The sequence below is a fragment of the Pleurodeles waltl genome, chromosome 9, assembly GCF_031143425.1.
Source record: "Pleurodeles waltl isolate 20211129_DDA chromosome 9, aPleWal1.hap1.20221129, whole genome shotgun sequence".
NCBI classification, from domain to species: domain Eukaryota; kingdom Metazoa; phylum Chordata; class Amphibia; order Caudata; family Salamandridae; genus Pleurodeles; species Pleurodeles waltl.
The window spans coordinates 310,087,760-310,114,674 of record NC_090448.1 but is presented as its reverse complement, the minus strand read 5'-3'; the positions used below and the strand labels follow the sequence as shown (position 1 = coordinate 310,114,674).

The window sequence follows — 26,915 nt, the reverse complement described above, 5'->3', positions numbered from 1 at the left end:
ATATGTCGAAACAACATATAGATCTTCTAGGACTAGAGGTCCAGGCATTGCTACAAAAAGGAGCAATTGAATTAGTACCAATTCAACAGAAAGGAACAGGAGTTTACTCTCTGTACTTTCTCATACCCAAAAAGGACAAAACACTAAGACCTATGTTAGATTTAAGAACATTAAATATCTACATCAAATCAGACCACTTTCACATGGTGACATTACAAGACGTAATCCCACTGCTCAAACAACAAGACTACATGACAACACTGGACCTAAAGGATGCATATATTCATATACCAATACATCCTTCACACAGAAAGTACCTAAGATTTGTATTCCAAGGGGTACACTACCAATTCAGTGTTGCCATTCAGAATAACTACTGCGCCAAGAGTTTTTACAAAGAGCCTGGCAGTAGTAGCTGCGCATATCAGAAGGCAGCAAATACATGTGTTCCCGTACCTAGACGATTGGTTAATCAAAACCAACACACTAGAACGGTGTTCACAACACACAAAGTACGTCATAGAAACCCTACACAAACTAGGTTTCTCAATCAACTACACAAAGTCACACCTTCAGCCGTGCCAGACACAGCAATACTTAGGGGCAACAATCAACACAGCAAGACGATTGCCACCCCAAGTCCACAAAGAGTACAAGCATTTCACAATGTAATACAGGTCATGTATCCAAACCAAAGGATACAAGTCAAAATAGTAATGAAACTCCTAGGCATGATGTTCTCATGCATAGCCATTGTCCCAAACGCAAGATTGCACATGCGGCCCTTACAACAGTACCTAGCATCACAATGGTCACAGGCACAGGGTCAACTTCTAGATCTAGTGTTCATAGACCGCCAAACATACACCTCGCTTCAATGGTGGAACGATATAAATTTAAACCAAGGACGGCCTTTTCAAGACCCAGTGCCTCAATTCGTAATAACTACAGATGCCTCCATGATAGGGTGGGGAGCACACCTCAATCAACACAGCATTCAGGGACAATGGAACACTCAGCAAAAACAGTTTCACAGAAATCACCTAGAACTATTGGCAGTATTCCTAGCGTTAAAAGCTTTTCAACCAATAATAAGCCACAAACACATTCTTGTCAAAACAGACAACATAACAACGATGTGTTACCTAAACAAACAGGGAGGGACACACTCAACACAGTTGTGTCTCCTGACACAGAAAATATGGCATTGGGCGATACACAACCACATTCGCCTAATAGCACAGTTCATTCCAGGGATTCAGAATCAGTTAGCAGACAATCTCTCTCGGGATCACCAACAGATCCACGAATGGGAGATTCACCCCCAAGTACTACATACGTACTTCCAAAATTGGGGGACACCACAAATAGACCTATTTGCAACAAAAGAAAACTCAAAATGCCAAAACTTCGCATCCAGGTACCCACAAGATCAATCTCTGGGCAATGCATTATGGATGAGTTGGTCAGGGATATTTGCATATGCTTTTCCCCCTCTCCCACTCCTTCCATATCTAGTAAACAAGTTGAGTCAAAACAGACTCATACTCATAGCACCAACTTGGGCAAGACAACCTTGGTACAAAACACTACTAGACCTCTCAGTAGTACCTCATATCAAACTACCAAACAGACCAGATCTGTTAACTCAACACAATCAACAGATCAGATACCCCAATCCAGCATCGCTGAATCTAGCAATTTGGCTCCTGAGGTCTTAGAGTTCGGACACTTAGACCTTACACAAGAATGTATGGAAGTCATAAAACAAGCTAGGAAACCAACCACTAGACATTGCTATGCAAATAAGTGGAAAAGGTTCGTTTATTATTGCCATAATAATCAAATTCAACCTTTACACGCATCTGCTAAAGACATCGTAAGCTACTTGCTACATTTGCAAAAGTCAAAATTAGCTTTTTCATCCATTAAGATACATCTTACAGCAATTTCAGCTTACCTGCAAATTACCCACTCAACTTCACTGTTTAGGATACCAGTCATTAAAACCTTTATGGAAGGCCTGAAAAGAATTATACCACCAAGAACACCACCAGTTCCTTCATGGAACCTCAACATTGTCTTAACACGACTCATGGGGCCACCTTTTGAGCCCATGCACTCATGTGGAATGCAATATTTAACATGGAAAGTTGCATTTCTAATTGCCATCACATCGCTAAGAAGAGTAAGTGAAATCCAAGCATTTACCATACAAGAACCATGTATTCAAATATACAAGCATAAAGTAGTTCTACGGACAAATCCAAAATTCTTAACAAAAGTCATATCACCGTTCCACTTGAATCAAACAGTTGAACTACCAGTGTTCTTCCCACAACCAGATTCTGTAGCTGAAAGAGCACTACATACATTAGACTTCAAAAGAGCGTTAATGTACTACATTGACAGAACCAAACAAATTCGGAAAACAAAACAATTATTTGTTGCTTTCCAAAAACCTCATTTAGGAAATCCAATTTCCAAACAAGGCATTGCTAGATGGATAGTTAAATGCATTCAAACCTGTTATCTTAAAGCAAAGAGACAACTGCCTATTACACCAAAGGCACACTCAACTAGAAAGAAGGGTGCTACTATGGCCTTTCTAGGAAACATTCCAATGACTGAAATATGTAAGGCAGCCACATGGTCTACACCTCATATGTTTACCAAACACTATTGCGTGGATGTGTTAACAGCACAATAAGCCACAGTAGGCCAGGCAGTACTACGAACTTTGTTTCAATCAACTTCAACTCCTATAGGCTGAACCACCGCTTTTTGGGAGATAACTGCTTACTAGTCTATGCAAAGCATGTGTATCTGCAGCTACACATGCCAACGAACGGAAAATGTCACTTACCCAGTGTACATCTGTTCGTGGCATGAGACGCTGCAGATTCACATGCGCCCACCCGCCTCCCCGGGAGCTTGTAGCCGTTTTGAAGTTGATCTTGAACATTTGTAAATTTGTAAATATATAACCTTAAACTACATCATGTACATACATGTTTACTCCATTGCATGGGCGCTATTACTGTAATACACAACTCCTACCTCACCCTCTGCGGGGAAAACAATCTAAGATGGAGTTGACGCCCATGCGCAATGGAGCCGAAAGGGGAGGAGTCCCTTGATCTCGTGACTCGAAAAGACTTCTTCGAAGAAAAACAACTTGTAACACTCCGAGCCCAACACTAAATCGCGGGATGTGCAAAGCATGTGAATCTGCAGCGTCTCATGCCACGAAGAGATGTACACTGGGTCTATATATATATATATATATATATATATATATATATATATATATATATATATATATATATATATATATAAAATATAGTGTTTCTCTCCTAGTCTGAAGATATGTATTGGAAAGACCATGACGCTGCCTGTTACCTAGGATAAACCTTGATTGCAAGATAATCATTAACAATTTAGCTTGCATATTCCTCCCATCACATCTTCAGATGGCAAATGCGGATCAAAATGGGTCTTCCATTGTAACAATACCTCATTAATTATTCAACAACTGTTTACGTTATTGGATGGTGCCCCATGGAAATAGTCCCTAGCTGTGGTTATACCAATTTATATTAGGGAGGTGTTTGATGCGCTCGGATGGAACTTCCTCTTTGCTTTCCTGGGATGGATGAGTCTAGGTCCTACATTTTCCTGAGTGGATCTCCTTACTGCACTCCAATCCCGTCAATAGAGTATCTATTGGTCACATGATTTCGTACTCTTATCTTGATGTGACTACTGGGACTGAATCTGAGGCTTTACCAGTAACTCTCCCAATGAGAGAGGTCATTAGCTCCTCTTTGTAACAAAGTTGCAAAATCTTTGAGAGTAACCAGGCTCTCTTGGAAACAGTATCTTAAGACAACATGCTCAAGAATAGCTTCCAACCCTAGCATTCCTCTTCTGATGGGTGCTAGACAAAAACGTCTGGATTTCTTGTAATTTAATGACATCAGAACTGTGGGAGACTTCTCTGTCTCTTGTTTTCTACTTTTCAAGGATCTTGTCCAACAGTATGGTATTCCCACCAGGCAGGTATTCACATATGTGTCAATAGCTGGACTACTCAAACATTTGTGGGCAGTGGAGATGGAATATTCCTTTTATAATCTCCTCCATCTAATAATATTGTGGCACCAGGGACAAAAGTACTGTCTACTGTGTCATCCACAATGGGATGTAATAATGACAGCATTGACAAATAGCGAGTCTGGTGTAACCCCAAACTGACATCCTGTGGTACAACAACAGTATTTGGCAGTATTGTATACTATTGTATAATATTTGGCTATAGTATTTCACTGGTTGGGGTTCTCCTGTATCCTGTCTGGCAGGCTGTTCCCTCGAGCAGACATATCTAAAACTCTGTCTCTGGTAAGTTACTGTTTCAGTTTACAGTTTTATAGTTTATTGGTTTCAGTTTACAACCATGCAAAATTTTAAAATTACAGATTAAAAAGCATAAATTAAACTCAGCCCCATGGCATAAGTGAGACACTACAAACCAAACCTAAATAGCATCATAAATTCATTACATATATTAAAATACTGATGCAATAAAATAGTTAAAATATACAAACCAATCATGCGGAGCAAGAGATAGCAAATTACGGCCTGAGATGTAAATCTACAGTAACTATTTGGATAGCATAGTGCCTAGCACTACAGGAGGCACTCTCAGGCAAAAGCAATAATCCAGCCTAATATTGACATTCTACCATCCACTTAATATAAAAAAAAGTGCAAAGGGTTTCGATTGGGACAGAGAGTAGCAGCATATTACAGCCTAAGGATATGTGCAGATCCACAAAAGCTATCTGGTAGACCAGTGCCTAGCGCTGCAGGGAGCGTTCTCAGGCGTGGCCACGCCACCCATAGAAAGGAGGCTATGTAATTGACCACATATACAGCGTTGGGTTTAACGGGAAGCACCCTGGCTGATTTAACATGTCTAATCCCAGAGTATTTAAAAAGGGAACGAGCCATCGCGCCTGTGTAGCATCACATTTTTTACAAAACATAAAATTGGCTAAATAATCTCTATCCCCCAAACCAAAAAAAAAAACTGCAATCACATTGATCAGAGCTGACATCGAGCATATGAATTTGTATAAGGTAGTCCCTGGTAGGCTCGATACCTACCTAATCGAAGTTGTATGTACAGTGATCGCTTCACATCCTGGTACTGCCTTTCCAGGTATTCTGAGCAGGAGGGGGCATAAATGTTACAAAAATTATCACTCACAATGATGCCTGGTTTTAGCTCCTAGCATTTTTTGACTACATAAGTTCTTAATACTGCTCTTTAATCAAATCCACGGCATCCTCCCTAACTCTACCCGGGGCTTCCCACAAGGACACCATCTGCAGTTTGTTTAGTATTTTCTGCACGTGAGAAAACCACGTGTGACTGCGACTGTTGCCACTGGGGATAACTTCTTTTGGGAGTATCCAGGTAAATTACACTCTAGGGATCCCTTACTAATCCAACCCAGTATAGGATCGGCCTGAGGTGTACAGTTTCCGATATTGGACTAACTTTTAGCTTTGCATACAGCACCGCTAAGGGAGTGCCAGGCCCAAGTCAAAGCAGGGCTCTCAAAAAATGTTTTTCAGCTACTTGGAGTGTTCGCATATTCATGTACCCTCACAGCTCCGCCCCATAAAGAGCAGCTGCCACTGCCCTCCGTTTATATACTTGCAGAATGACAGTAATAATTCTAGTTCCAGCTTTGTGCCTAAACTTTAAGATTGCACCTGCCATTTGTTTCAATACTTATGTTGTCTTCTGCAAATCGTGACCCTCGGATAGATTATCTGAGAATCGAAGTCCCAGATAATCAAACTGCTTGACAACTTCCAGAGGTACACCTTTGACTGCGGGGAAGTTACTGATGTAACACATAAGTATGATGCTGACCTACTATTTTAATGCGTTGACGCTGCTTTCGGATATACACTTTATGTAGTAACAGAAACCGAACCTTCATAGGTCACTATTAAGAAATATTTTTATAGTTATCAATTATGCAAATGTTAATATAATTTCAACCACAGTAAAAAGAAAGTACCTCAAGTCTGAGCTTATTTGTATGTATATCTCATTTGTAAATGTCTGTTCGACTGGACTGGCTTGTTAATTATTACAATGTGTTTCTAATATGGGAAATTGCAAAATGTTAAAACATAGATGCAAGATATGTTAGGTTTCTGAAACTGACAGTGTCGATCAGAGTTCACTACTTGAATTCAGAAATGTCCAGGCTACACACCTGAATGACCAGTTTGCCTTATGATATTGTCAAGGTAATCATAACTCAGAACAATTGGAAAGCATCACATGTGGCATCTCTGAACATATGTTCCTAATGCTCTTGAGTGGAAAATATGGTTGTGAGGTGTAGATTGGAACTGAAGGGATAGCTTCCTCTATTGGGCATTATATGACTGTTTCAAGAGTGTTCATGCACCTCTGTTAAATGGTGTACAGAGTAATTTAATCAGCAGTTAAGTATCCGAGCTGAAAAGCTTGTGCAGGTAAGGTACATTTGTAGTTAGCCTTCTTTTTATGATTATCAGTCTGCCTTTTGTGGCTCATTGGGAAGGACATGTATGATATGCTTCTTTTAAAGACAATTGCTTGAAAATTGTTTGATGCACGATTAACACAGAATCTTCATTTTCTCCAGTGTGTTTTGTATGTTTCTCAGTCGCACCGCCCTGATGTTGAAAAGATTTGAAATGCAACTGTATAACATACTACTTAGTAGTTTTGCACTCTGATTGAAATACTATGTTTTCTGTTTGGGTTTCCAGAAAACTTCTCCGGGAGGATCAACTTGAGGCTGGAACGTTAGCGGCTCAGCAGGAAGAGCTTGAAAGGCGGAAACGTCTAGAACAGCAAAGGAAGGACTATCCAGCTGCATTTCCTACTCTACCTTTCGACTTCTTCCAGGGTAAGCAGTGAGAGCGGAGAAAAACAAGTGGAAATGTCAAATCTGTGAAATAAAACTTGGTTTACTGGAGAGGCCCAAAGTAATAAAAGGGAACGTGCAAGTAATCAGATGGGGAATTGAACAGTCATAAAACTAATGTGTAAATGTGATCGGAGTCATGGAACTAGAATCAAGAATTTTATGGAAGCGTGGGAGTCGTAGAGTTTTTAGCTGCTAGCAGGTCAAATCAGAAGTAGGACTCTGAAAGGAATAGATTTAGCCTACAGAACCAAGGAGAATGAAACATGGGTTCTTCTCGAACCTTAACAAATAAACTGGCATCCAGTGCACTGCGCCACACACAACCGACACAACAGGCCACAAAAGTTGGCTCCCCCAACCAGGTGTGAAAAGTACGATATTACAGGTTACAGTCTGAACGAGGGGGGGTGCCGGGGCAGCAATATTACTTGGGTATTGAAAGAGTCTTGGGGCAAACGTGTGCTGGCCGTCCTCGCTGTCAACACAGAGTCCCAGTGGCACTGACTTTAACATATTGCCTCCTTATCCAGGGATTCGTGTGACAGGCTCTCCAGAGCGTAGCTGGGTAGTCACGACTGTTGTTGAGAGTTCTTCAGGTGGAGTCCTAGTGGTCGCTCCAGTCTGCTGTGGGTGGAGGGGTCACTCGCCAGGGCGTTCTTCCTTTAGTCCATTGCCTCCTCAAGTGCCCCAGCCGTCGTGCATGTCCCGCTCCACACAAGGGAAAATGGGAAACACCAGGCAATCAGCAACGCTTTACCGGAGGGCCCCGCAGCACCAGTGCCGGGTGGTGCACTGCCGTCGGGGGGTGCGTGAGACCCAGGAGGGTCTTGAGTGGACAATTATCTATGTGCCCTGCCGGCCGGTGTGGCACTGCTCTGCGTTCTCACCAGCAGCAATGCGTTAGGTTGGTCATCTGAAGCCGCAGCTGTACCCTGGCTAACAGCAAGCCACGGTGGTCCACGCCACAGGCCCAGGCGCCACCAATGTCGTCAAGTCTGCCCCTCTAAAATTCAGTCAGGGGGTGTGAGTGGGTTACAGCAACCACATCAGCCTGTTTTGGGCCCTCGATGAGCCCCCATCCCCCCATTGCTTGTTAGGTTTGAGAAATTACTGGGCCAGAGCAGAGAAATTCAATTATGCGTCTGCCATTGTTGGCTGCTTAGCCACACCCCCCTCCCCCCATGCGTTCTGCATAGTCTTTTTTTTTAGGCAGTGCTATTGCAAAAATTGCTGGTGCGAGTTACCTTAGGGCAATTGGTTATAGTTACTTGAGATAATTCTAACTAGAACTGCTGAATTTCTATAACTTTTGTTTGTAAATTCTAAACCAAACTATAACATCCCTGTAACCTTTGTTTTTTTTTTTTGTTTTTTTTCCAGTGAATTTCTAGTTTTTTGTTTTTTTTTAAACGCAGCGGGGGGTCGGTCACAGGGCCGCCAATCCCCCCCCCACATGCAGCCAACCCTACACCATGCTCAGCCTATGGCCAAAAACTCAAAGGCATCCTACTCCGGAGGGGCACGGAGTCCCCCCCACACCCCCTCTCTGGGCGAATTTCGGCCCTGGGCCCCATCCTCAGGGCTCGCCACATCATTTTGGGGGGAGGGGAGATAGGTAGCCCCCCCTTCCCCGACCTGTATTTTTACCCCGGTGACCCCATCGCCCAGTGTCTGACCATTGTACATGGTCAGGAGGGGCACACAGCCCCTCCTGGCTGATTTCTCGCCGTAGGTACTGCATCTCCCCTCTGCCCTGCCTTACTTATAAGGGGGAGTGGGGCACACAGCCCTCCTTCTCTGGCCACTATTGGCCCTGGAGACCCAAGGGCCTATTCTATAAAAAGGGGGGAACGGAGGCCCCCTCGGCCAGTATTGGCCTCGGAGACCCCATCTCCTGGAGCCCTATCGGTACATCCAGGGCACCCACTGTTTCTTTGTTGAGGGTCGGTGGGTCGGGAGCCCCAATGCCCCAGCTGGCTGCCACCCTCTACACGGAGTTGGCATTACCCCCTTCCCCATGCTAAAAAGGCTCCTCCCTGCGGGTGGGAGCATTTTTTTTCATCTGTTTCCCTGCTGCAGTGCGGGCAGGGAAACAGAAGAAAAGTCCGCTTTCAGCAGGGAGACCGTTTTTCATGCACTTGGTTTTCACTTGTTAGCAGCTTTGAATTTGCTGTTATGGGGGTGGTGACGGTCCCTGGGAATGAAATTGGCCCGAGGGAGGACTGCTCGACACTCCTCCTCATTTTAATTTTTTACAACCCGTATACCCATTATCACCATTAGAAATAAAAGCAATTCCCCGGGACCTGGCCCACTGATGGGTTAATAGCAACAACAGTTTTTTTTTTTTTCTGTTTTCCCGCGGATCTGCAGATCCTCTGCAGTTTTGCTGAAAAGTTTAAACAAAAAAAATTTTTTTGTCCCCTGGTGGGGTCCCACAGGCCTAGAGGTTCGTAGTATTCCTACTCGGCCCACTTGTGTTTTTTTGTAAGTTTTTTTTTTTTTGTGTTTTTCTTTTTTGTTGGGACTTGGGAGTCCAAGTCCCAAGATGGCTACCAACACTTCCTGGTTGAAATGGTGGCAGCCAGTCAGATCTCACCATGAGCTCTGTTGGATCTGCAGAGGATTCTCTTTTCTAGATATACCTAAATCTTTTTTTATTTATTTAATTCTTTAATAACTCTAAATCCACTGAACAGATTTACATCAAATTACAAAAGGCAACCTTTCCTGACCAAGATCTAGCTTTCTGCTAAATTTGGTGTAATTATATTCAGTGGTTCGGGCTGTAGTATTGTCTAAAACTTCGATGAGAACTGGCATGAAAAAAATGCATTTTGAGTAGCTCCCCCCTTTTTCTCAGCACCTGCTTGACAATTCACCTCCAAAATTTCAACACCCCACCTGAACTGATTAGCAAACGAATTTTGAAAATTTCATGAAGATTTGTCAAATGGTGCCAAAGTTGGCCAAAACAAAAATATGCTTACCTATAACTATAGGTATATGTGTGTGTGTGTGTGTGTGTGTGTGTGTGTATGTGTGTGTGTGTGTGTGTGTGTGTGTGTGTGTGTGTGTATATATATATATATATATATAATTTCAAAGACTCCGATGGGGTTGCAAGTCCTTTTTTTTTTTTTTTTTTTATAAATATTTTTATTAACATTTGCCATTTACAGGTTGCATTCTTTACTATATGTATGTACAGTTTCAGAAATTATTTGTGCTTCTTCATCATTATTCTTTTTTTCCCCCTTTTTTTTTTTTTTTTTCCTTTTCAGCATGCCTCATTGTTATTCACTTCATTTATGTTCGATGTCTTATTCTGCATTCAGTTTAGTGAGGTGTGGTCATTGATTGGTACTTACTATTATCCTGTCGGCTTATCTAAACTTAAACATGAACCTAAACTTTCTGCTGCCATTTTCCCAAATGTCTTTTTATGTGGGTGCAGTTTAGAGCATTGTCTTATATCATCCTGCTCTTGATTAGTTCTTACACTTTCTATTGACAAGTTGGGTCATTTACTATTCAATGGTCTCTTCTTGCTGTGTCTTATTTCACTTGCCAGTTGCTAATCTGAGCCTTCTGTGTCCTTGTTTTCTTCCATTACTTCGCTTCTCCAATTTCACAATATCTCTTTCCAGGCCTGGGCTATTGGTTTTTGACGCAACCCTCTTGCTTCCTCGCTCTTCAGGGCCTGTAATTCAGCCCTCGCCCATCTCTCTACATTCCGCCTCCACTCCGTTATTACTGGGGCCTTAGTTGATTTCCAGCCTGCTGCTATTAGCCGCCTATATAGTGCTAGCACAGTATCTATGTACCACTCCTGCACTTTCCCGATTTTTAGGTCTTGTTTCAGGCGTACCAAGCACATCGCCGGGGTCTGCGGGATTGGGCATCCCACTAGCTTCTCTAGGTAATTTGTCACCAGTCCCCATCCAGTTTGGATCTCTGGGCACTGCCATACCATATGGTCTAGATCGGCACTCACCACACTACATCTGGGGCATTCCGCCGGGGTGCCCCCATATATACAGGTTAAGCGCTGTGGGGCGAGATATGTCCTATGAGTGTAGTTATACTGGTTATATCTTAAATGGGTATTTCTCGATACTTTCTTTGGGTACGCCAGTATTTTCCTCCACTCCCAGTCTGTGAGGTCTTTTCCGAGTGTTCTTTCGAATTTATCTCTCAATGGTCTCAGTTGGTCAAATGTGCCTTCAATTTGTGTTTTGTATAGCTTGGTGATTTGGTGGGCTTCTGTCCCTATTGTCAGTAGTTGGTGTAACATGCAGTGCGTGGCGGGTTCTGCGTAAACCGTTTCCCAGTGTTCTTGTATAATATGGGTTAGTCTTTGGTGCACTAGGAACTGACCTCTGGGAACCCCTTTTTTTTCTACTAACTCGGTGAATGAGCTCAGTACCCCCTCCTCAAATAGGTCTCCTATCGTCCCTATTCCAGCTCTTGTCCAGGGCCCTAGATCTGTGTCCATCCATTTCCCATCAATTGTCTCTGCCTTCAACACATGTAGTGGTAATGCCGGGGAGTAGGGTTTACCTATTCCTATCCTCTTTGAACATCTCTTCCAACACCTCAAAGCTACTTTCGTCAACATGCTTTTTCTTTGGAACTTCAGCTTTCTTCCTATCATTTCCCATATGATCTCTTCCATGCTTAACACTCTGCTCCCCGTGTGTCTTTCTAGCTTGCCCTCCCCTGCATTCCATCTGGCTGACCACTGTAATTGACAAGCTAAATAATATAACTCAAAGTCGGGAACTCCCAGTCCTCCCTCAGTAGTTGGTCTACATAATGTAGATAGTGCTGTTCGACTTCGGCCTCCGACCCAGACTAGCTCTCTGAGTAGTGAGTTTAGTTCGTTAAACCATTGCATTGGGATCCATATCGGTAAGTTAGTAAAATAGTAAAGGAGGCGAGGTAACATGATCATTTTGGTTAGTGCTGTTCTGGCCATTATGGAGAGTTTCAGGGTTCTCCAGAACCCTACGGATGCTCTTAGAGAGCCGAGCGCCCTGCCAAGGTTACCCTCCCGCAGATCCATCTGGTCATGATACACCTGGATGCCTAGGTACCTAAATGTGTCAGGAGCCCATACCACTGTCTCCGGGAATGTCGCTGGCTGGGTACAGCCCTTTGTGATCGGGAAAACGTATGTTTTGCTTCTATTAAGTTTTAGCCCTGATAGCTCAGCAAATCTATCCAGGGCCTGTAAGGCTCATTGAAGTCCAGTGTCCCCGTCATTAAGGTAGATTAGGATGTCGTCGGCATAGAGTGAGATATTGTGTTCACTCCCTCCCCATCTCACCCCTCTGTCTTTACCCTCCCTACGGAAGTAGGTGGCTAGCGGTTCAATGGCCAGGGCAAACAGTAGCGGCGATAATGGACATCCCTGCCTGGTTCCCCTATGGATGGTGTTAGGGGGTTGAGATAACTTTCCCTGTCTTGACTCTCGCTTGTGGGGCTGTGTAGAGCGGGTCTACCCATTTTACCCATTTGTCTCCCATACCCATCTTTAGCATTACTACTCTAAGGTAATCCCAGCGGATCGAGTCAAAGGCTTTCTGAAAGTCTATAGCCAGCAACATCCCTTTGGGTGGCTTCGCTACTGCTGGCATCTGCAAGATGGCAAAGAGTCGTCGGAGGTTGAGTGATGTATTGCGATTCGGTACAAACCCTTTTTGGTCCACATGTACTAGAGCTGGTATATGTTGCAGCAGCCGGTTAGCTAGGATTTTGCTGAGGATTTTAAAATCGTTGTTTAACATTGAAAGTGGTCTAAAGTTGGTGACTGAGGCCTCGTTAGACTTTATTTTGGGCAGTGGAATCACCACTGCTTCCCTGAGTGTGTCTGTGAGAAGGCCTCTGTGTAGTGCCTCTGCATAAAGGTCTACCAGCTGTGGGGCCAATAGCTTGGGGTATTTCTTGTAAAAATCCATTGGCAACCCATCAGTTCCTGGTGTTTTGCCTGGGGTCAGCTGTGTGATAGCCTCCAGTACCTCTTCCTTCGTAATTGGGCCCCCTAGTGTTTCACCTTCTCCCCTATCTAATGTCGGGAGCGGGAGTGATCGTAAGAATTCCGTTAGTTTGTCTTTCTCTAGTTCGTCTAGTTCCCTATATAGGTGAGTGTAATACTCTTTAAAGGCCTCGTTAATGGGTCCAGGTTGAAATCTGTGGTTTCCTCTCATGTTGCGTACACTCACTATAGGTGTTCCCTCTCCTCTCGCTTTCACCAGCCATGCTAGCATCTTCCCCGATCTGCCCTCTTCTGCTTGTACTGTGGCCAAGTGTTTCTGGAAACAGTGGCATCTTAGCTGTTCCTCAGTGCAAGAGTAGGATTTAATCACCTGTTCGTACGCTTCCCTTTCTTGTGCACTTTCTTTTCCCACCGATGTATCACGTCTTCAAGCTTGATTACTTCTTGTTCTAGTGTGCGCTTAATCCCGACTGTCTGCCCTATACTGTAGCCCCTCACCTCCACCTTTAGTGCCTCCCATTCTAGATACCTAGAAGACGTTGATCCTTTGTTTATGTTAATTTGGTCTGCTAGGTGAGATCTAAGATTTTCTCTAAATGTCTGATCTTCTAATGCTGTTGGTGGAAGTCTCCAGATCGGAATGGGGGGGCCTATCCTCATCTAGTCTCCATCTCACCAAAAGCGGGTTGTGGTCTGATATTGTTCGTCCCAGGTATTCTGTATGAAAGATACCTCTTGCTATCCCAGTAGTACACACCACCCTGTCGATTCTGGTGTGTAATTGGTGTAGTGCAGAGTAAAAGGAGTAATCCTTTTTGTTCGGGTGTTGTTCTCGCCAGATATCTACCATTCCCCAAGCTTCTATCCACTCTCTTACTTTCTTCGTTGTTTTATGTGTCGCTGCCCCCCTCTAGTGGAGGTAAAGAGCGATCTAAGTCTACATTCATGACACTATTAAAGTCTCCTCCTATTAATAAGTCCCCATTTTGTTGGCAGGTGATGCGGCTCGAGAGACGCTGCAGGAAGGGTGCTTGATCTTGGTTGGGGGCATAGATGCTTCCCAGCATTATTGGGATCCCATGTAGTCGTCCCTCCACCACCACAAATTTGCCCTCCCGATCTACCTCTATTGATCTCGCTTCAAATGGAACACCAGCACGGATCCAAATCGGCGCCCTCCTGGAGTAAGAAGAGTATCCGGTGGTAAACACCTGTCCTCGCCATCAGCGTTTTAACTTTTCTACCTCGTTCGTTGTCAAGTGGGTTTCTTGGAGCATTGCTACATGTATGCCTCTTCTTTTCAAGTAGGCCAATACTTTGTGTCGTTTTACCGGTGACCCCATTCCCCGTACGTTCCATGTCAGAATGCTATAGTCTGTCATCTGGGTATGTCTGTGAGGGATGCTGGTCCCACCCCCTCTCATTAATCTCTTCTCTCTGTTGTGTGTTCTGTCGACCCACATGTGTATGATATTTTCGGTTTATGCACCTATTGGTTCCAAACTTACTCAACCCCAACTCCCCCGCCCCAGGGCCCCTCCCTAACTGTAGGGTGCCCAGAAAAAATGTGCCAACGAGCAACTTAATACAACAAGTCTGTCTAGTTCTCGCCATTCTACTGAATAGGTGAGAAGTCTGTTGGGGGGGGCTGGTACAGAGTCCGTTGGGGCCTTACTTCTGGTCGGTGTGCCCCACCTTGGTGCGCGGCTGCACCACAATCACCCTAATTCGTCCGCCGTCTGCGGTGTCACTGTCGGCTGGTTCTCTGAGCCGCAGGTGCTCTCCGCGGATGATGCTGCTGTGTCGTCAGATTCATTGTCAATTTTCCTCTTTGGTGAAGTTTCTTTGTTTATTGAGGCCAATGCTCTTAGGCTCTCTCTTTTACTCAGGTCTTTCTGAGTCTGTGATGGACCAGCTCGTGAGCGGGGTCTGCGTTTCGTCCTCTTGTTCCCGCCTCTGGTCGGGTAGGTGGGATCACGCCCTGGGCCCTCAGTTTGCTTTCCGCTGCTTCCTCGGGTCTCCAGCCATTCCCAGGCTTCCTCTGGACTAGGGAAGAACTTGGTGCTACCGTCGATCATCACCTTCAGTTTGGCCGGGAAGATGAGTGAGTACTGTATTCCCTCTTCTCTCAGTGCTCTCTTTACTGCCATAAAGGAGGCTCTCCTATTTTGAACCTCAAGAGTAAAGTCTGGGAAGAGGGTCACTTCTCAGTTGCCTACTCTGTGGGGGCGCATCTCCCTAGCCCTCTGGAGCAGGATGTCCCTGTCTCTATAATGTAGCAGACGTGCTATCACCACACTTGGCGGTCGACCTGGTGCCGGCTGTCTCGCAGGGACTAGGTGTGCTCTCTCTAGCGCGAAGAATGGTGTCCGGCAGTCTGGAGCTACTGTCTCCTTCATCCACTTCTCCTGGTATTCCACCATGTTTGTGCCCTCTGTTCCTTCTGGCAGACCCACCACTCGTACATTGTTCCTTCGGCTTCGTCCCTCTGCATCTTCTGCTCTTTGTTCCTGCCTGGTTATTCTCTCCGTCAAGTGCAGTACAGTGGATTCTAAGTCCTTTTGTCTCGGGGTTATGTCTGTCAGGATCTTCTCTGTGTCTTTAACTCTGTCTGCTAGCTTTTGATGATCTGCTCGGAGGAGACCCACTTCCACTGCGACCCGACTGATGTCGTGTTGCAGTGTGGTTTTTGTGTCTTCTATTGCTCCTAGGATTTTGTCCAATTTTTCCTGCATCGTGGATTGTGTTGGTTCATGCTTGTCTCCACCTCTACTTCCATCAAGTGCCTGACGATCCATTTTTTTCCCTCCTCTGCGGCTTTTTGATGTCATCAGCGCTGTTATATCGGGTTCCAGCCTTGGATATCACTTGTACATCGGGCCTCTGTGTGCTTCTACTGCCATCTGTTTTAACCCCCCGGTGGTTCTGTTGGGAGCCATACCACTCGCCTGAGTTGTTTATGCGTATGTGGTGCTGCTCCTCAGTGCTCGGGCTGCGTCACAGGTCCGTTTCGCCCTTTGCCAGGCTCTCCCTGATTCCTGCTCTCTCGATTCTTTTGCTTGTGGGGTAGTCCCTGCGCCCCGTATCCCAGCGATTTACTGCGCCTCGGGGGAGAGCCGACCGCGGCCCCCACGCCTAGGGACAGGCCCGCTCCCTCTGCTCCACTTGTTACGACCTCGATAGGCGGGCGTCACTCCCTCTGTTCTGCCAAGTGAGGGTAGTCGTCCCCCTTTCTGCTCGTTCACTCGGGGGCAGGGGTCACTAGCATTCCATTCTCCTTATATGTCCGCGCCTCCTCTATTCATTCGTTCGAGCCCTGCCGTCCGGCGTCTACGTTTACTCGAGCTCCCGGTAGGCCCCAGGTGCGGCGGGGTTTCTGGCTCCAGGTCTCCCCAAATCAAGCTGCTCTTCCTTATGTGGCACCGCTATCTCTAGCGGCAGATCAGAACTTCTCAGGAGCCGGGAGTGTCCCCCACGCTTAGGGGCAGGCCCGCTCTCTCCGCTCCGTTTGTTACGACCTCAATAGACGGGCGTCACTCCTCCCGTTCGACCAAGCGAGGGTAGCTGTCCTCCGCTCTGTTCGTTCACCCGGGGACAGGGGTCGCCAGCGTTCCACTCGCCTTATATGTCCGCGCCTCCTCTTTTCAGTTGTTCGAGTCCTGCCATTCGGCGTCTACGTTTACTCGAGCTCCAGGTAGGCCCCAGGTGCGGCAGGGTTTCTGGCCCCTGGGCCCCCCCGAGTCAAGCGGCTCTTCCTCCTGCGACACCGCTATCTCTAGCGGTAGATCAGCACTTCTCAGGAACCAGCTTCACTCTGGCGGGGCTCCGTTTTTGTGGATAATTGCAAGGCCCCGTCGGAGCACACTGACCACGCGTCCGACATCTTGGCTTCCCTAGCCACGCCCCCTCGGTTGCAGGTCCTTAATGACAGATTTGTCCATTTTGTTTGTTTGTCTAGGGTCCTGGAACTGCATGCTGGAAAGACCAAGTAAATGGTCTTAAGCCAGGGAGCAGTTAACATATTGCAATCCGAGTTGGAGGTGAAACCTTGGAAAGAGTGAACAGCTTTGATTATTTAGGGACTGACTAATGACCTTAAATGGTCACCCCAGCTCACCAAGTCCTCCTTAATTGTTGATCATAGATCTAATGGAATTGTCAGGTTGCAAAAGATTACTGTCTGTCGCTCTGTCTCACCTGCTTTAACTGTCTTTCTTGCCAAGGCTCTAAGTGCTGCACTATCTAGCTCAGAGATCTGGGGTTATTGCAATGTAAACTGTCTAGCTATTGTTGAAAAAAAATTGTTAGGAAGCTGCTTTCTGTGTCAATGAGTTCTCCATTAGTCCCTTTCTGATTGGATCTTGATCTAGGAAGAATTACTAATTTGACAGCTTTAAAGCCTCTAATGTAGTGGGTTCATCTTTGGACGACTGATGAAATGAGTCATTATAGGTATTCCCTCAGAGATGTATTAAATATTGATAATGCCAGATGTATCCCATGGGTGAAATTTGTATGAATAGCTGGACGGGCTGGGGTTTAGGAAGGTTTTGGGCTGCGTCTTAGGTTCTCTGCAAAACCGATCTTGATGTGTTAAAGACCCGGTACTGGGAATACATTTATGAACATTGTGTCCTTAATAGGGCCAATGGCCAGTTAACGAGCACACTTTTGGAGTTCAAACTATACCCATGTCTCGAACTGTTATTTGACATGATCACTCCTTCTCTGGCCAAAGGCCTGTACATTCGTTTTAGGCTTGGCTCACTACCGCTCAGATGTCTGACCAGCAGATGGGCTCAGGATGTGGTCTGGGGTGCAAATGCACGCCCTGCATGTCGATCAGAGATCGAGAACAAAGCACATGTCCTGTTTTTTTGCCCCGAGCACCGGGGACTTTCGAGAAAATGGATTCCCCCAATCTGCTCGTATCTAGATATTTACCAGCTTTAAGAGTTTAGAAAAGCGATACGGCAGAACCAATTGTTTTTTTCTGTGAGTAGGTTTTTATTGAATGTCTGGCATAAGCGACAACAGTTTTTATTACGATTAGATTTTTAACAAATGTATGTGTTTTTACTGAAGTATTTGTTTATATTTTATTTTTAGGTTTGGTTTTAAATTGATTTATTTCTGGAATTTGTACATATTTATTCATTTTTTTCTATGATTGTTTGTGATACTTGCTTTGATGATATATATATATATGTTCGATGGCATGTGTAGCTGCAGATACACGTGCTGTGCATTATCCTGCCATCTAGTGTTGGGCTCGGAGTGTTACAAGTTGTTTTTCTTTGAAGAAGTCTTTTCCAGTCACGAGACCGAGGGACTCCTCCCCTTTCGGCTCCATTGCGCATGGGTGTCGACTCCATCTTAGATTGTTTTTTTTCCGCCATCGGGTTCGGACGTGTTCCTCTTCGCTCCGTATTTCGGCTCGGAAAAGTTAGGTTACAAACAGAAAATTCAACGGTATTGTTTGCGATCGGGTTAGACATAGCACATCGACACCGAAGAAAAGAAGAGCGCCGGCAGCCCTTCTGGGCTTCCACTCCTCGACAGGGCATGGTCGGCCCGACCGCGTGCATCTTCAAGGCTCATGGAATAGACCCCATTCCGCTTCTGCCCCAAATGCCACACTAAGTATCCTTATACAGACCAACATTTGGTCTGTAATCTGTGTTTGTCCCCTGAACACAAAGGGCATACATGCGAGGCCTGTCGGGCATTTTGGTCCAAGACGACGCTGCGCGACCGGAGAGCTCGAAGGCTTCAAATGGCGTCGACACCGTCCGGACACCCCGACGTCGAAGAGGAGGAGACATTCTCCATCCCAGATTCGGACTCAGACGAGCCCGAGAGTGAGCAGCCGACGAGGCAACAAACCGTGAGTAAACCAGCCCCGGCCAAAACTCACTCAAAAATCATGAAGGCCCAGGGGACGCCACCGCCGACAGGCCATGGCTTTACCCGAAAGCACGGTGACCAAGCATCGGCACCGAAAAAGGGCACACAGCAGCCGAAGACATCCGACTCCGGTCGAGATACCGGCTCAGAATATACTCAGCACCGAGATACCGGCTCCGACCAAACTCAGCACCGAGAGATCGGCACCCCAAAATCAAAAAAGGTTTCCTCGGAGCCTAAAAAAACTGCTGAGAAGGTTTTGGTGCTGAAACACCCAACCTCAGAGCCGAAACAAAGCTCCTACACGGAAGAACATGGCCTTTCCTCACAACTTCAAGGCAACAAGTTTGGACAAGAACTGGAGATGGGAGAGCCAAATCATACACAGAGGAGGCTCCATATACAAAAAGACACAGGGAAAATAAGAACTCTTCCCCCAATTAAAATGAAGCGGAGGCTCGCATTCCATGAAACGGAAATGGAGCCCAAAGCAAAGGTGGCTAAAGAAAAAACACCACAACAGTTTTCTCCACAGCCATCGCCACCACCCTCACCACATCTGTCCCCAATAGCAACACCCCCAATGGTGCAGTTACCAACGCACACAGGTATGAGCCAAGATGACCCAGATGCATGGGATCTATACGATGCACCAGTCTCTGATAATAGTCCGGACTGTTACCCAGCAAGGCCATCACCACCAGAGGACAGTACTGCTTATATGCAGGTGGTTTCCAGGGCAGCTACTTTCCATAACGTAGCATTACATTCGGAACCTATAGAAGATGCTTTTCTATTCAATACCCTGTCATCAACACATAGCCAATACCAAAGCTTGCCAATGTTACCAGGCATGTTAAAACACGCCAAACAGGTGTTTCAAGACCCTGTGAAGAACAGAGCCATCACACCTAGGGTGGAGAAGAAATATAAACCTCCCCCTACGGACCCTGTTTACATTACGCAACAACTAACTCCTGACTCAGTAGTAGTAGGAGCAGCCCGGAAAAGGGCAAACTCACAAACTTCTGGGGACGCACTACCACCCGACAAAGTCGGAAATTCGATGCAGCAGGCAAAAGGGTGGCAGCACAGGCAGCCAATCAATGGCGCATTGCCAATTCGAAAGCTCTACTGGCAAGATACGACAGAGCACATTGGGATGAAATGCAACATTTCATTGAACAGCTTCCCAAAGAGTTTCGGAAGCGTGCCTAACAGGTTGTAGAGGAGGGCCAAAGTATTTCCAACAACCAAATAAGATCGGCTATGGACTCAGCAGACACAGCCGCCAGAACAGTAAGCACGGCGGTCACCATTCGGAGACACGCATGGCTACGCACCTCCGGATTTAAGCCAGAGATCCAGCAGGCTGTGCTGAATATGTCTTTTAACGGACAACAATTGTTTGGGCCGGAGGTGGATACAGCTATAGACAAACTAAAGAAAGACACTGACACGGCCAAAGCCATGGGCGCGCTCTACTCCCCACAGAGCAGAGGCACTTTTAGGAAGCCACAATTTAGAGGCGGGTTTCGGGCCCAAGCCACAGAACCTTCCACCTCACAGGCCAGACCCACATACCAGAGCCAATACCAAAGAGGAGGTTTTTGGGGACAATATAGGGGTGGACAGTTCCATAAACCAAAAGGGAAATTCCAAAGCTCAAAAACCCCACAAACTAAACAGTGACTCCAACGTCACAAACCCCTAACACACAACACCTGTGGGGGGGAGACTCACAGATTATTACCAAAATTGGCAAGACATAACTACTGACTCGTGGGTCCTAGCCATTATCCAACATGGTTATTGCATAGAATTCCGACAATTACCACCAAATGTGCCTCCAAGAGCACACATGTCAAAACAACACTTGGATCTGTTACAAATAGAAGTCCAAGCATTGTTACAAAAAGAAGCAATAGAACTAGTACCCAACCATCAAAAAGGAACAGGTGTTTACTCCCTGTATTTCCTAATTCCAAAAAAGGACAAAACACTGAGATCCATATTAGACCTCAGAACACTGTGGGGGTTATTACAACTTTGGAGGAGGTGTTAATACGTCCCAAAAGTGACAGTAAAGTGACGGATATACCACCAGCCGTATTCCGAGTTCCATAGGATATAATGGACTCATACTATGGCTGGTGGTATATCCAGCACTTTACCGTCACTTTTGGGACAGATTAACACCTCCTCCAAAGTTGTACTAACCCCCTAAATCTTTACATCAAATCAGATCACTTTCACATGGTGACACTTCAAGACGTGATTCCCTTGCTCAAACAACAGGACTACATGTCAACATTAGATCTCAAGGATGTTTACTTCCACATACCCATACTTCCTTCCCACAGGAAATACTTAAGGTTCGTAATCCAAGGCGTGCATTACCAATTCAAAGTGTTACCGTTCGGGATAACAACAGCACCAACAGTATTCACAAAATTCCTTGCAGTAGTAGCTGCTCATATCAGGAGGCAGCACAAGCACGTATTCCCTTACTTGGACGATTGGCTAATAAAAACCAGCACTCAACAACAGTGTCTTCTACACACAAAATACGTCATAGAAACCCTTCACAATCTAGGGTGCTCTATAAATTACCAAAAATCACATCTACAACTGTGTCAAATACAACAATACTTAGGAGCAACAATCAACACACAGAAAGGGATTGCCACTCCAAGTCCACAAAGGGTACAAGCATTCCAAAATGTAATACAAAACATGCACCCAAACCAACACTATCAAGTGAGGTTTGTGATGAAACTTCTAGGCATGATGTCTTCATGCATAGCTATTGTCCCAAACACAAGACTACACATGCGGCCCTTACAACAGTGCCTAGCAACACAATGGACACAAGCACAGGGTCAACTTCAAGATCTAGTGTTGATAGACCGCAAAACACACTCCTCGCTTCAATGGTGGAATCCTATAAATTTAAACCAAGGGCGGCCATTCCAAGACCCTGTGCCTCAATCCGTGATCACAACAGATGCTTCGATGGTAGGGTGGGGAGCACACCTCGACCAGCACAGCATACAGGGACAATGGGACGCTCAACAAAGCCAACTTCATATAAATCATCTAGAACTGCTAGCAGTGTTTCTAGCATTGAAAGCATTTCAACCGTTAAGAGCCCACAAACACATTCTTGTCAAAACAGACAACATGACGACAATGTATTACCTAAGCAAACATGGAGGGACACACTCATCACAGCTGTGTCTCTTAGCACAAACGATTTGGCATTGGGCGATTCACAATCACATTTGCCTAATAGCACAGTACATCCCAGGAATTCAAAACCAGTTAGCCGACAATCTCAGTCGAGATCATCAACAAACCCACAAATGGGAAATTAATCCCCAGATACTACAAACTTACTTTCAAAGCTGGGGAACACCACAAGTAGACCTATTCGCAACAAAAGAAAACGCAAAATGCCAAAACTTTGCACCCAGGTATCCACACCCTCACTCCAAGGGCAGTGCATTATGGATGAGTTGATCAGGGATATTTGCTTACGCTTTTCCCCCTCTCCCACTCCTTCCATATCTAGTAAACAAATTGAGTCAAAACAAACTCAAACTAATACTAGTAGTACCAACTTGGGCTTGCCAACCATGGTACACAACACTACTAGATCTGTCAGTAGTACCTCATATCATGCTACCAAACAAACCAGATCTGTTAACTCAACACAAACAACAGATCAGACACCCGAATCCAGCATCCCTCAATCTAGCAATCTGGCTCCTGAAGTCTTAGAATTTGGACACTTAGACCTTACACAAGAATGTATGGAGGTCATTAAACAAGCCAGGAAACCTACTACTAGACATTGTTATGCAAATAAATGGAAAAGATTTGTTTATTACTGCCATAATAATCAAATACAACCACTACATGCGTCCGCAAAAAACATTGTAAGCTACTTATTACACTTACAAAAATCGAAGCTAGCTTTTCCTCCATTAAAATACATCTCACAGCAATATCTGCCTATCTGCAGATTACACATTCAACATCACTCTTTAGAATCCCAGTCATCAAAGCATTTATGGAGGGTCTAAAGAGAATCATACCCCGAGAACACCACCAGTTCCCTCATGGAACCTCAATATTGTATTTACACGACTCATGGGTCCACCATTTGAACCCATGCACTCTTGTGAGATGCAATACTTAACCTGGAAAGTAGCCTTCCTAATAGCTATGACATCTCTTAGAAGAGTAAGTGAAATACAAGCATTTACTATACAAGTACCCTTTATACAAATACACAAACATAAAGTTGTTCTACGCACAAATCCCACATTTTTACCAAAAGTTATATCACCGTTCCACCTAAACCAAACAGTGGAACTCCCAGTCTTTTTTTCACAACCAGACTCGGTAGCTGAAAGAGCATTACATACATTAGACATCAAAAGGGCACTAATGTATTACATTGATAGGACAAAACAATTTCGCAAGACAAAACAATTGTTTGTAGCCTTCCAAAAACCTCATGCAGGAAATCCAATATCCAAACAAGGCATTGCCAGGTGGATAGTGAAATGTATTCAAACTTGCTATGTTAAGGCAAAGAGAGACCTGCCTATTACGCCAAAGGCACACTCCACTAGTAAGAAAGGCACCACAATGGCCTTTCTAGGAAATATACCTATGACAGAAATCTGTAAGGCAGCCACATGGTCTACGCCTCATACATTCACAAAACATTACTGTGTAGATGTGTTAACAACACAACCAGCCACAGTAGGACAGGCAGTATTACGAACATTATTTCAAACACCTTCAAATCCTACAGGCTAAACCACCGCTTTTGGGGAGATAACTGCTTACTAGTCTATGCACAGCATGTGTATCTGCAGCTACACATGCCATCGAACGGAAAATGTCACTTACCCAGTGTACATCTGTTCATGGCATGAGATGCTGCAGATTCACATGCGCCCTCCCGCCTCCCCGGGAGCCTGTAGCCGTTATAAGTTGATGAAAATTGTATATTATATGTTGATAAAACTTGTACATTTCTAAATTTGTAAATATATATCACTTTTAGACACATTATGTACATACATACTTACTCCATTGCATGGGCACCTTTACTATATACACAACTCCTACCTCACCCTCTGCGGGAAAAACTATCTATGATGGAGTCTACGCCAATGCGCAATGGAGCCGAAAGGAGAGGAGTCCCTCTGTCTCGTGACTCGAAAAGACTTCTTCAAAGAAAAACAACTTGTAACACTCCGAGCCCAACACGAGATGGCAGGATAATGCACAGCATGTGAATCTGCAGCGTCTCATGCCACGAACAGATGTACACTGGGTAAGTGACATTTTCCCTATATATATATATATATATATATATATAAAAATATAGTTTAGCTACATTTTAAAAAGAAAAACCTTTATGCCCGCGCCACAACAAAAAAGAATCTGCAGGTAGAACTTACTGAATTGTTTTCCATCTCGGACATAATTATTTTAAAAGACCCATATTGCAACATCTAGCTGAAAAGAGTAGTCCATAAAAAATCATGCTGTACAGCCTTACCCTTTACTTTCAATTTTGGAGGTTATTTTCTAGATTAAGAATGCATAGGTTCAACACCAGTTGAAATTCTCCACTACTTAGAACCAGCGTTTAGCACAAAAAGAGAAGTGTCTTTCATTATGAAGAAATGCCATGAACGTATTCTCACTTTGTCTCCTAAGGTGAGAAGTTTATTCCATGCAGTGGCATCTTCCGTTTTTCTAGTTCTAAATGCATTTATATGAAACCTCTTCAACTTTGCAAGGAAGATCAGTGGAACCAACACAGTGACAGCTGGGAAGACAAGCTGCCTCACCGTTCAAACTGAAGAATCACTTGCGTGGTGGTCTCAGAAAAATAATCTGTTAAAAGGGCCTCCTTCCACAATAGTGACGGATGAATCCCTGACAGGCGTGGTAGGCCAGTTGCAAGACTTATACAAGGATAGAGGTTGGAGAAGCTGCAACTTTCATATAAACGTGGATGAATTTAGAGCTGTTTATTCAGCTTTGAAAGCTTTTCAACTTTCCATATCCACAGACAAATTGTTGATTCAAACAGTCAATATGTCCACAATGTATGATTTATACAAACATGGTGGGACCAGATCTGCCATTGGCTTCTTGCAAGACTGTTGTCCACTTAGGCAGTATATCGATCAGGTCTCCAAAATTTCCAAACGGATCTGCTAAGCAGATATTACTTAGAAAATCATGAGTGGTTGCTAAGGGATAACATTTTTCAAGATATTTTTCAGGACTGAGGTTTTGCAACGTGAATTTTTTGGGGATACTCATGCTGTGCATTATTCCACCATCCAGTGGTTGGGTCCAGAATTTCTTACATATAGTACTCTTTCTTTTCTTTTTTTGTTTTGTTTTGTTTATGTTGTTGTACGTCGACGGCCTTCACCATTTGGTGCTTGTTACCTCATCCTGTGACATCATACAGCCTCGCCGGAAGCCTCATTTTAGGTCGCCGTCTTTAGTGTCTTTTTTTTTTTGTTTGTTTTTTTCCACTGTTGGGTCTGGGATCATCCGGAAGATCTTCAAACTTGGAAGATTAGAAGAAGCAAGAATTTTCTTTCATTAACCCCCCTCTTCTCTTCCCCTCCCCTCCCAGAACAGTAGAAGAGGACTGGACCTGCTGTCTGCGATCTAAGAAGGTAGTAGGCCTTCTCTTTTGTAAAAGGGTAAAGAAGTGGACTTCAAGGGTCAGTTGGCTGACCTATGTGGCTGTAGGGGCGACTGAGCTGCAAGAGGCCTTTCCTTAGATGGCTAGTGGCAACTGAACCTGGACTGGACCATGCGCTTGGCTTCTGCCTGATATCCTGGGAGTCTGTAAGCGCCTCCACTGTAATCGGTTTGTGGGATGGGAGAGCTGTAGAAGTGTACTTCTGTGGTGGATTGGACCTAAAAGAACTCATTCGGAAGGTAAAATCTTTGACCATTACAAACCTGGTTGATGTATCTGACCTGCACTCCAACGCGGTCTGCCTCATGTTGCGCCTAGGTTCCAATCTACATGACCATTGACTATCACTGGTGCTAGTGCTGTGTGGCCCTAAATTCTACTTAAAACCACGGTTAGAGTAAGTAACATTATCTTCTTGTGTTTCACTAGTGCTTAACCTATTATCTTTTGGTTATTTCTCTAAGTTTGTAAGATATACTTTTTAGTGACAGCTTTGTTGTCTTTTTTTTTTTTCTGGCGACCATGTGCTTGGGTAGGTTATCCTAGTTCTCAGATGTAAGGTTTACTGTTTCCAAGAACCTGATTAGAAAGCATCTGATGGATTTAGCTGTTGTTTTGAATAGTCTTGTTTTCCAGTTTGGCACGTAGCGTGCTTTTGTGGCAAAGCATGATAGTCATTTTTTTTGCAAGACTCTGTTTTGTAGACAATGCCCCCCTCTCTTTTTAAGTATCATGTTTATTGATTTGCTGTCTGAGTAACATGAACAAGTGCTATTGTCCCATGAAAGCACAAGATCATAGAGGATTGTTCAGTGGATTGTGCCAGCAACATCTGTTGTTCACCTCTGTTGTTCCGTAGGTTCTCTTAGTCTTATCCAATACTTTAATTGTCCCTTTGCGTGCACTTCTTTAATCTTGATCTCCCTCTCTCACAGATACACACCCAAAACAAGGGTCCCCAAGGTGTTCATATGGTTTCATCTGAGACTGTTTCCAGCATGAAACTATTCTCAGTTCACATGTTGTGCATTAAGCCTTTTTTCGAGTGTTTTCAGTCCAGAAAGCCTACTTGGCTAAATGTTTTTTATGGGCATATGGTCATTGGCTTTAAAGTGGGATCTCGGTTTCTGATGACATTGACTATAATTCCACAGAGTCCACGAAGTGAGTGTGATTTTCTTATTTCTTTTTCCGCTGTCTAGTTCGGCTCCATGTACAAGTTCAAAGTAGAAAACTGAACTCATTT

The 26,915-nt window shown here is 44.6% G+C and overlaps 1 protein-coding gene across 1 annotated transcript in view; it reads left to right on the top strand.

The window, feature by feature from the left end:
* RAD54L2 (RAD54 like 2) overlaps positions 1 to 26,915 on the top strand; it is a 784,453-nt gene that overhangs the window by 171,313 nt on the left and 586,225 nt on the right. Inside the window, exon 4 of the mRNA XM_069206800.1 lies at positions 6,844 to 6,983. Coding sequence (XP_069062901.1) covers positions 6,844 to 6,983 — 140 coding nt within the window. The remainder of the gene's footprint in view (positions 1 to 6,843; positions 6,984 to 26,915) is intronic.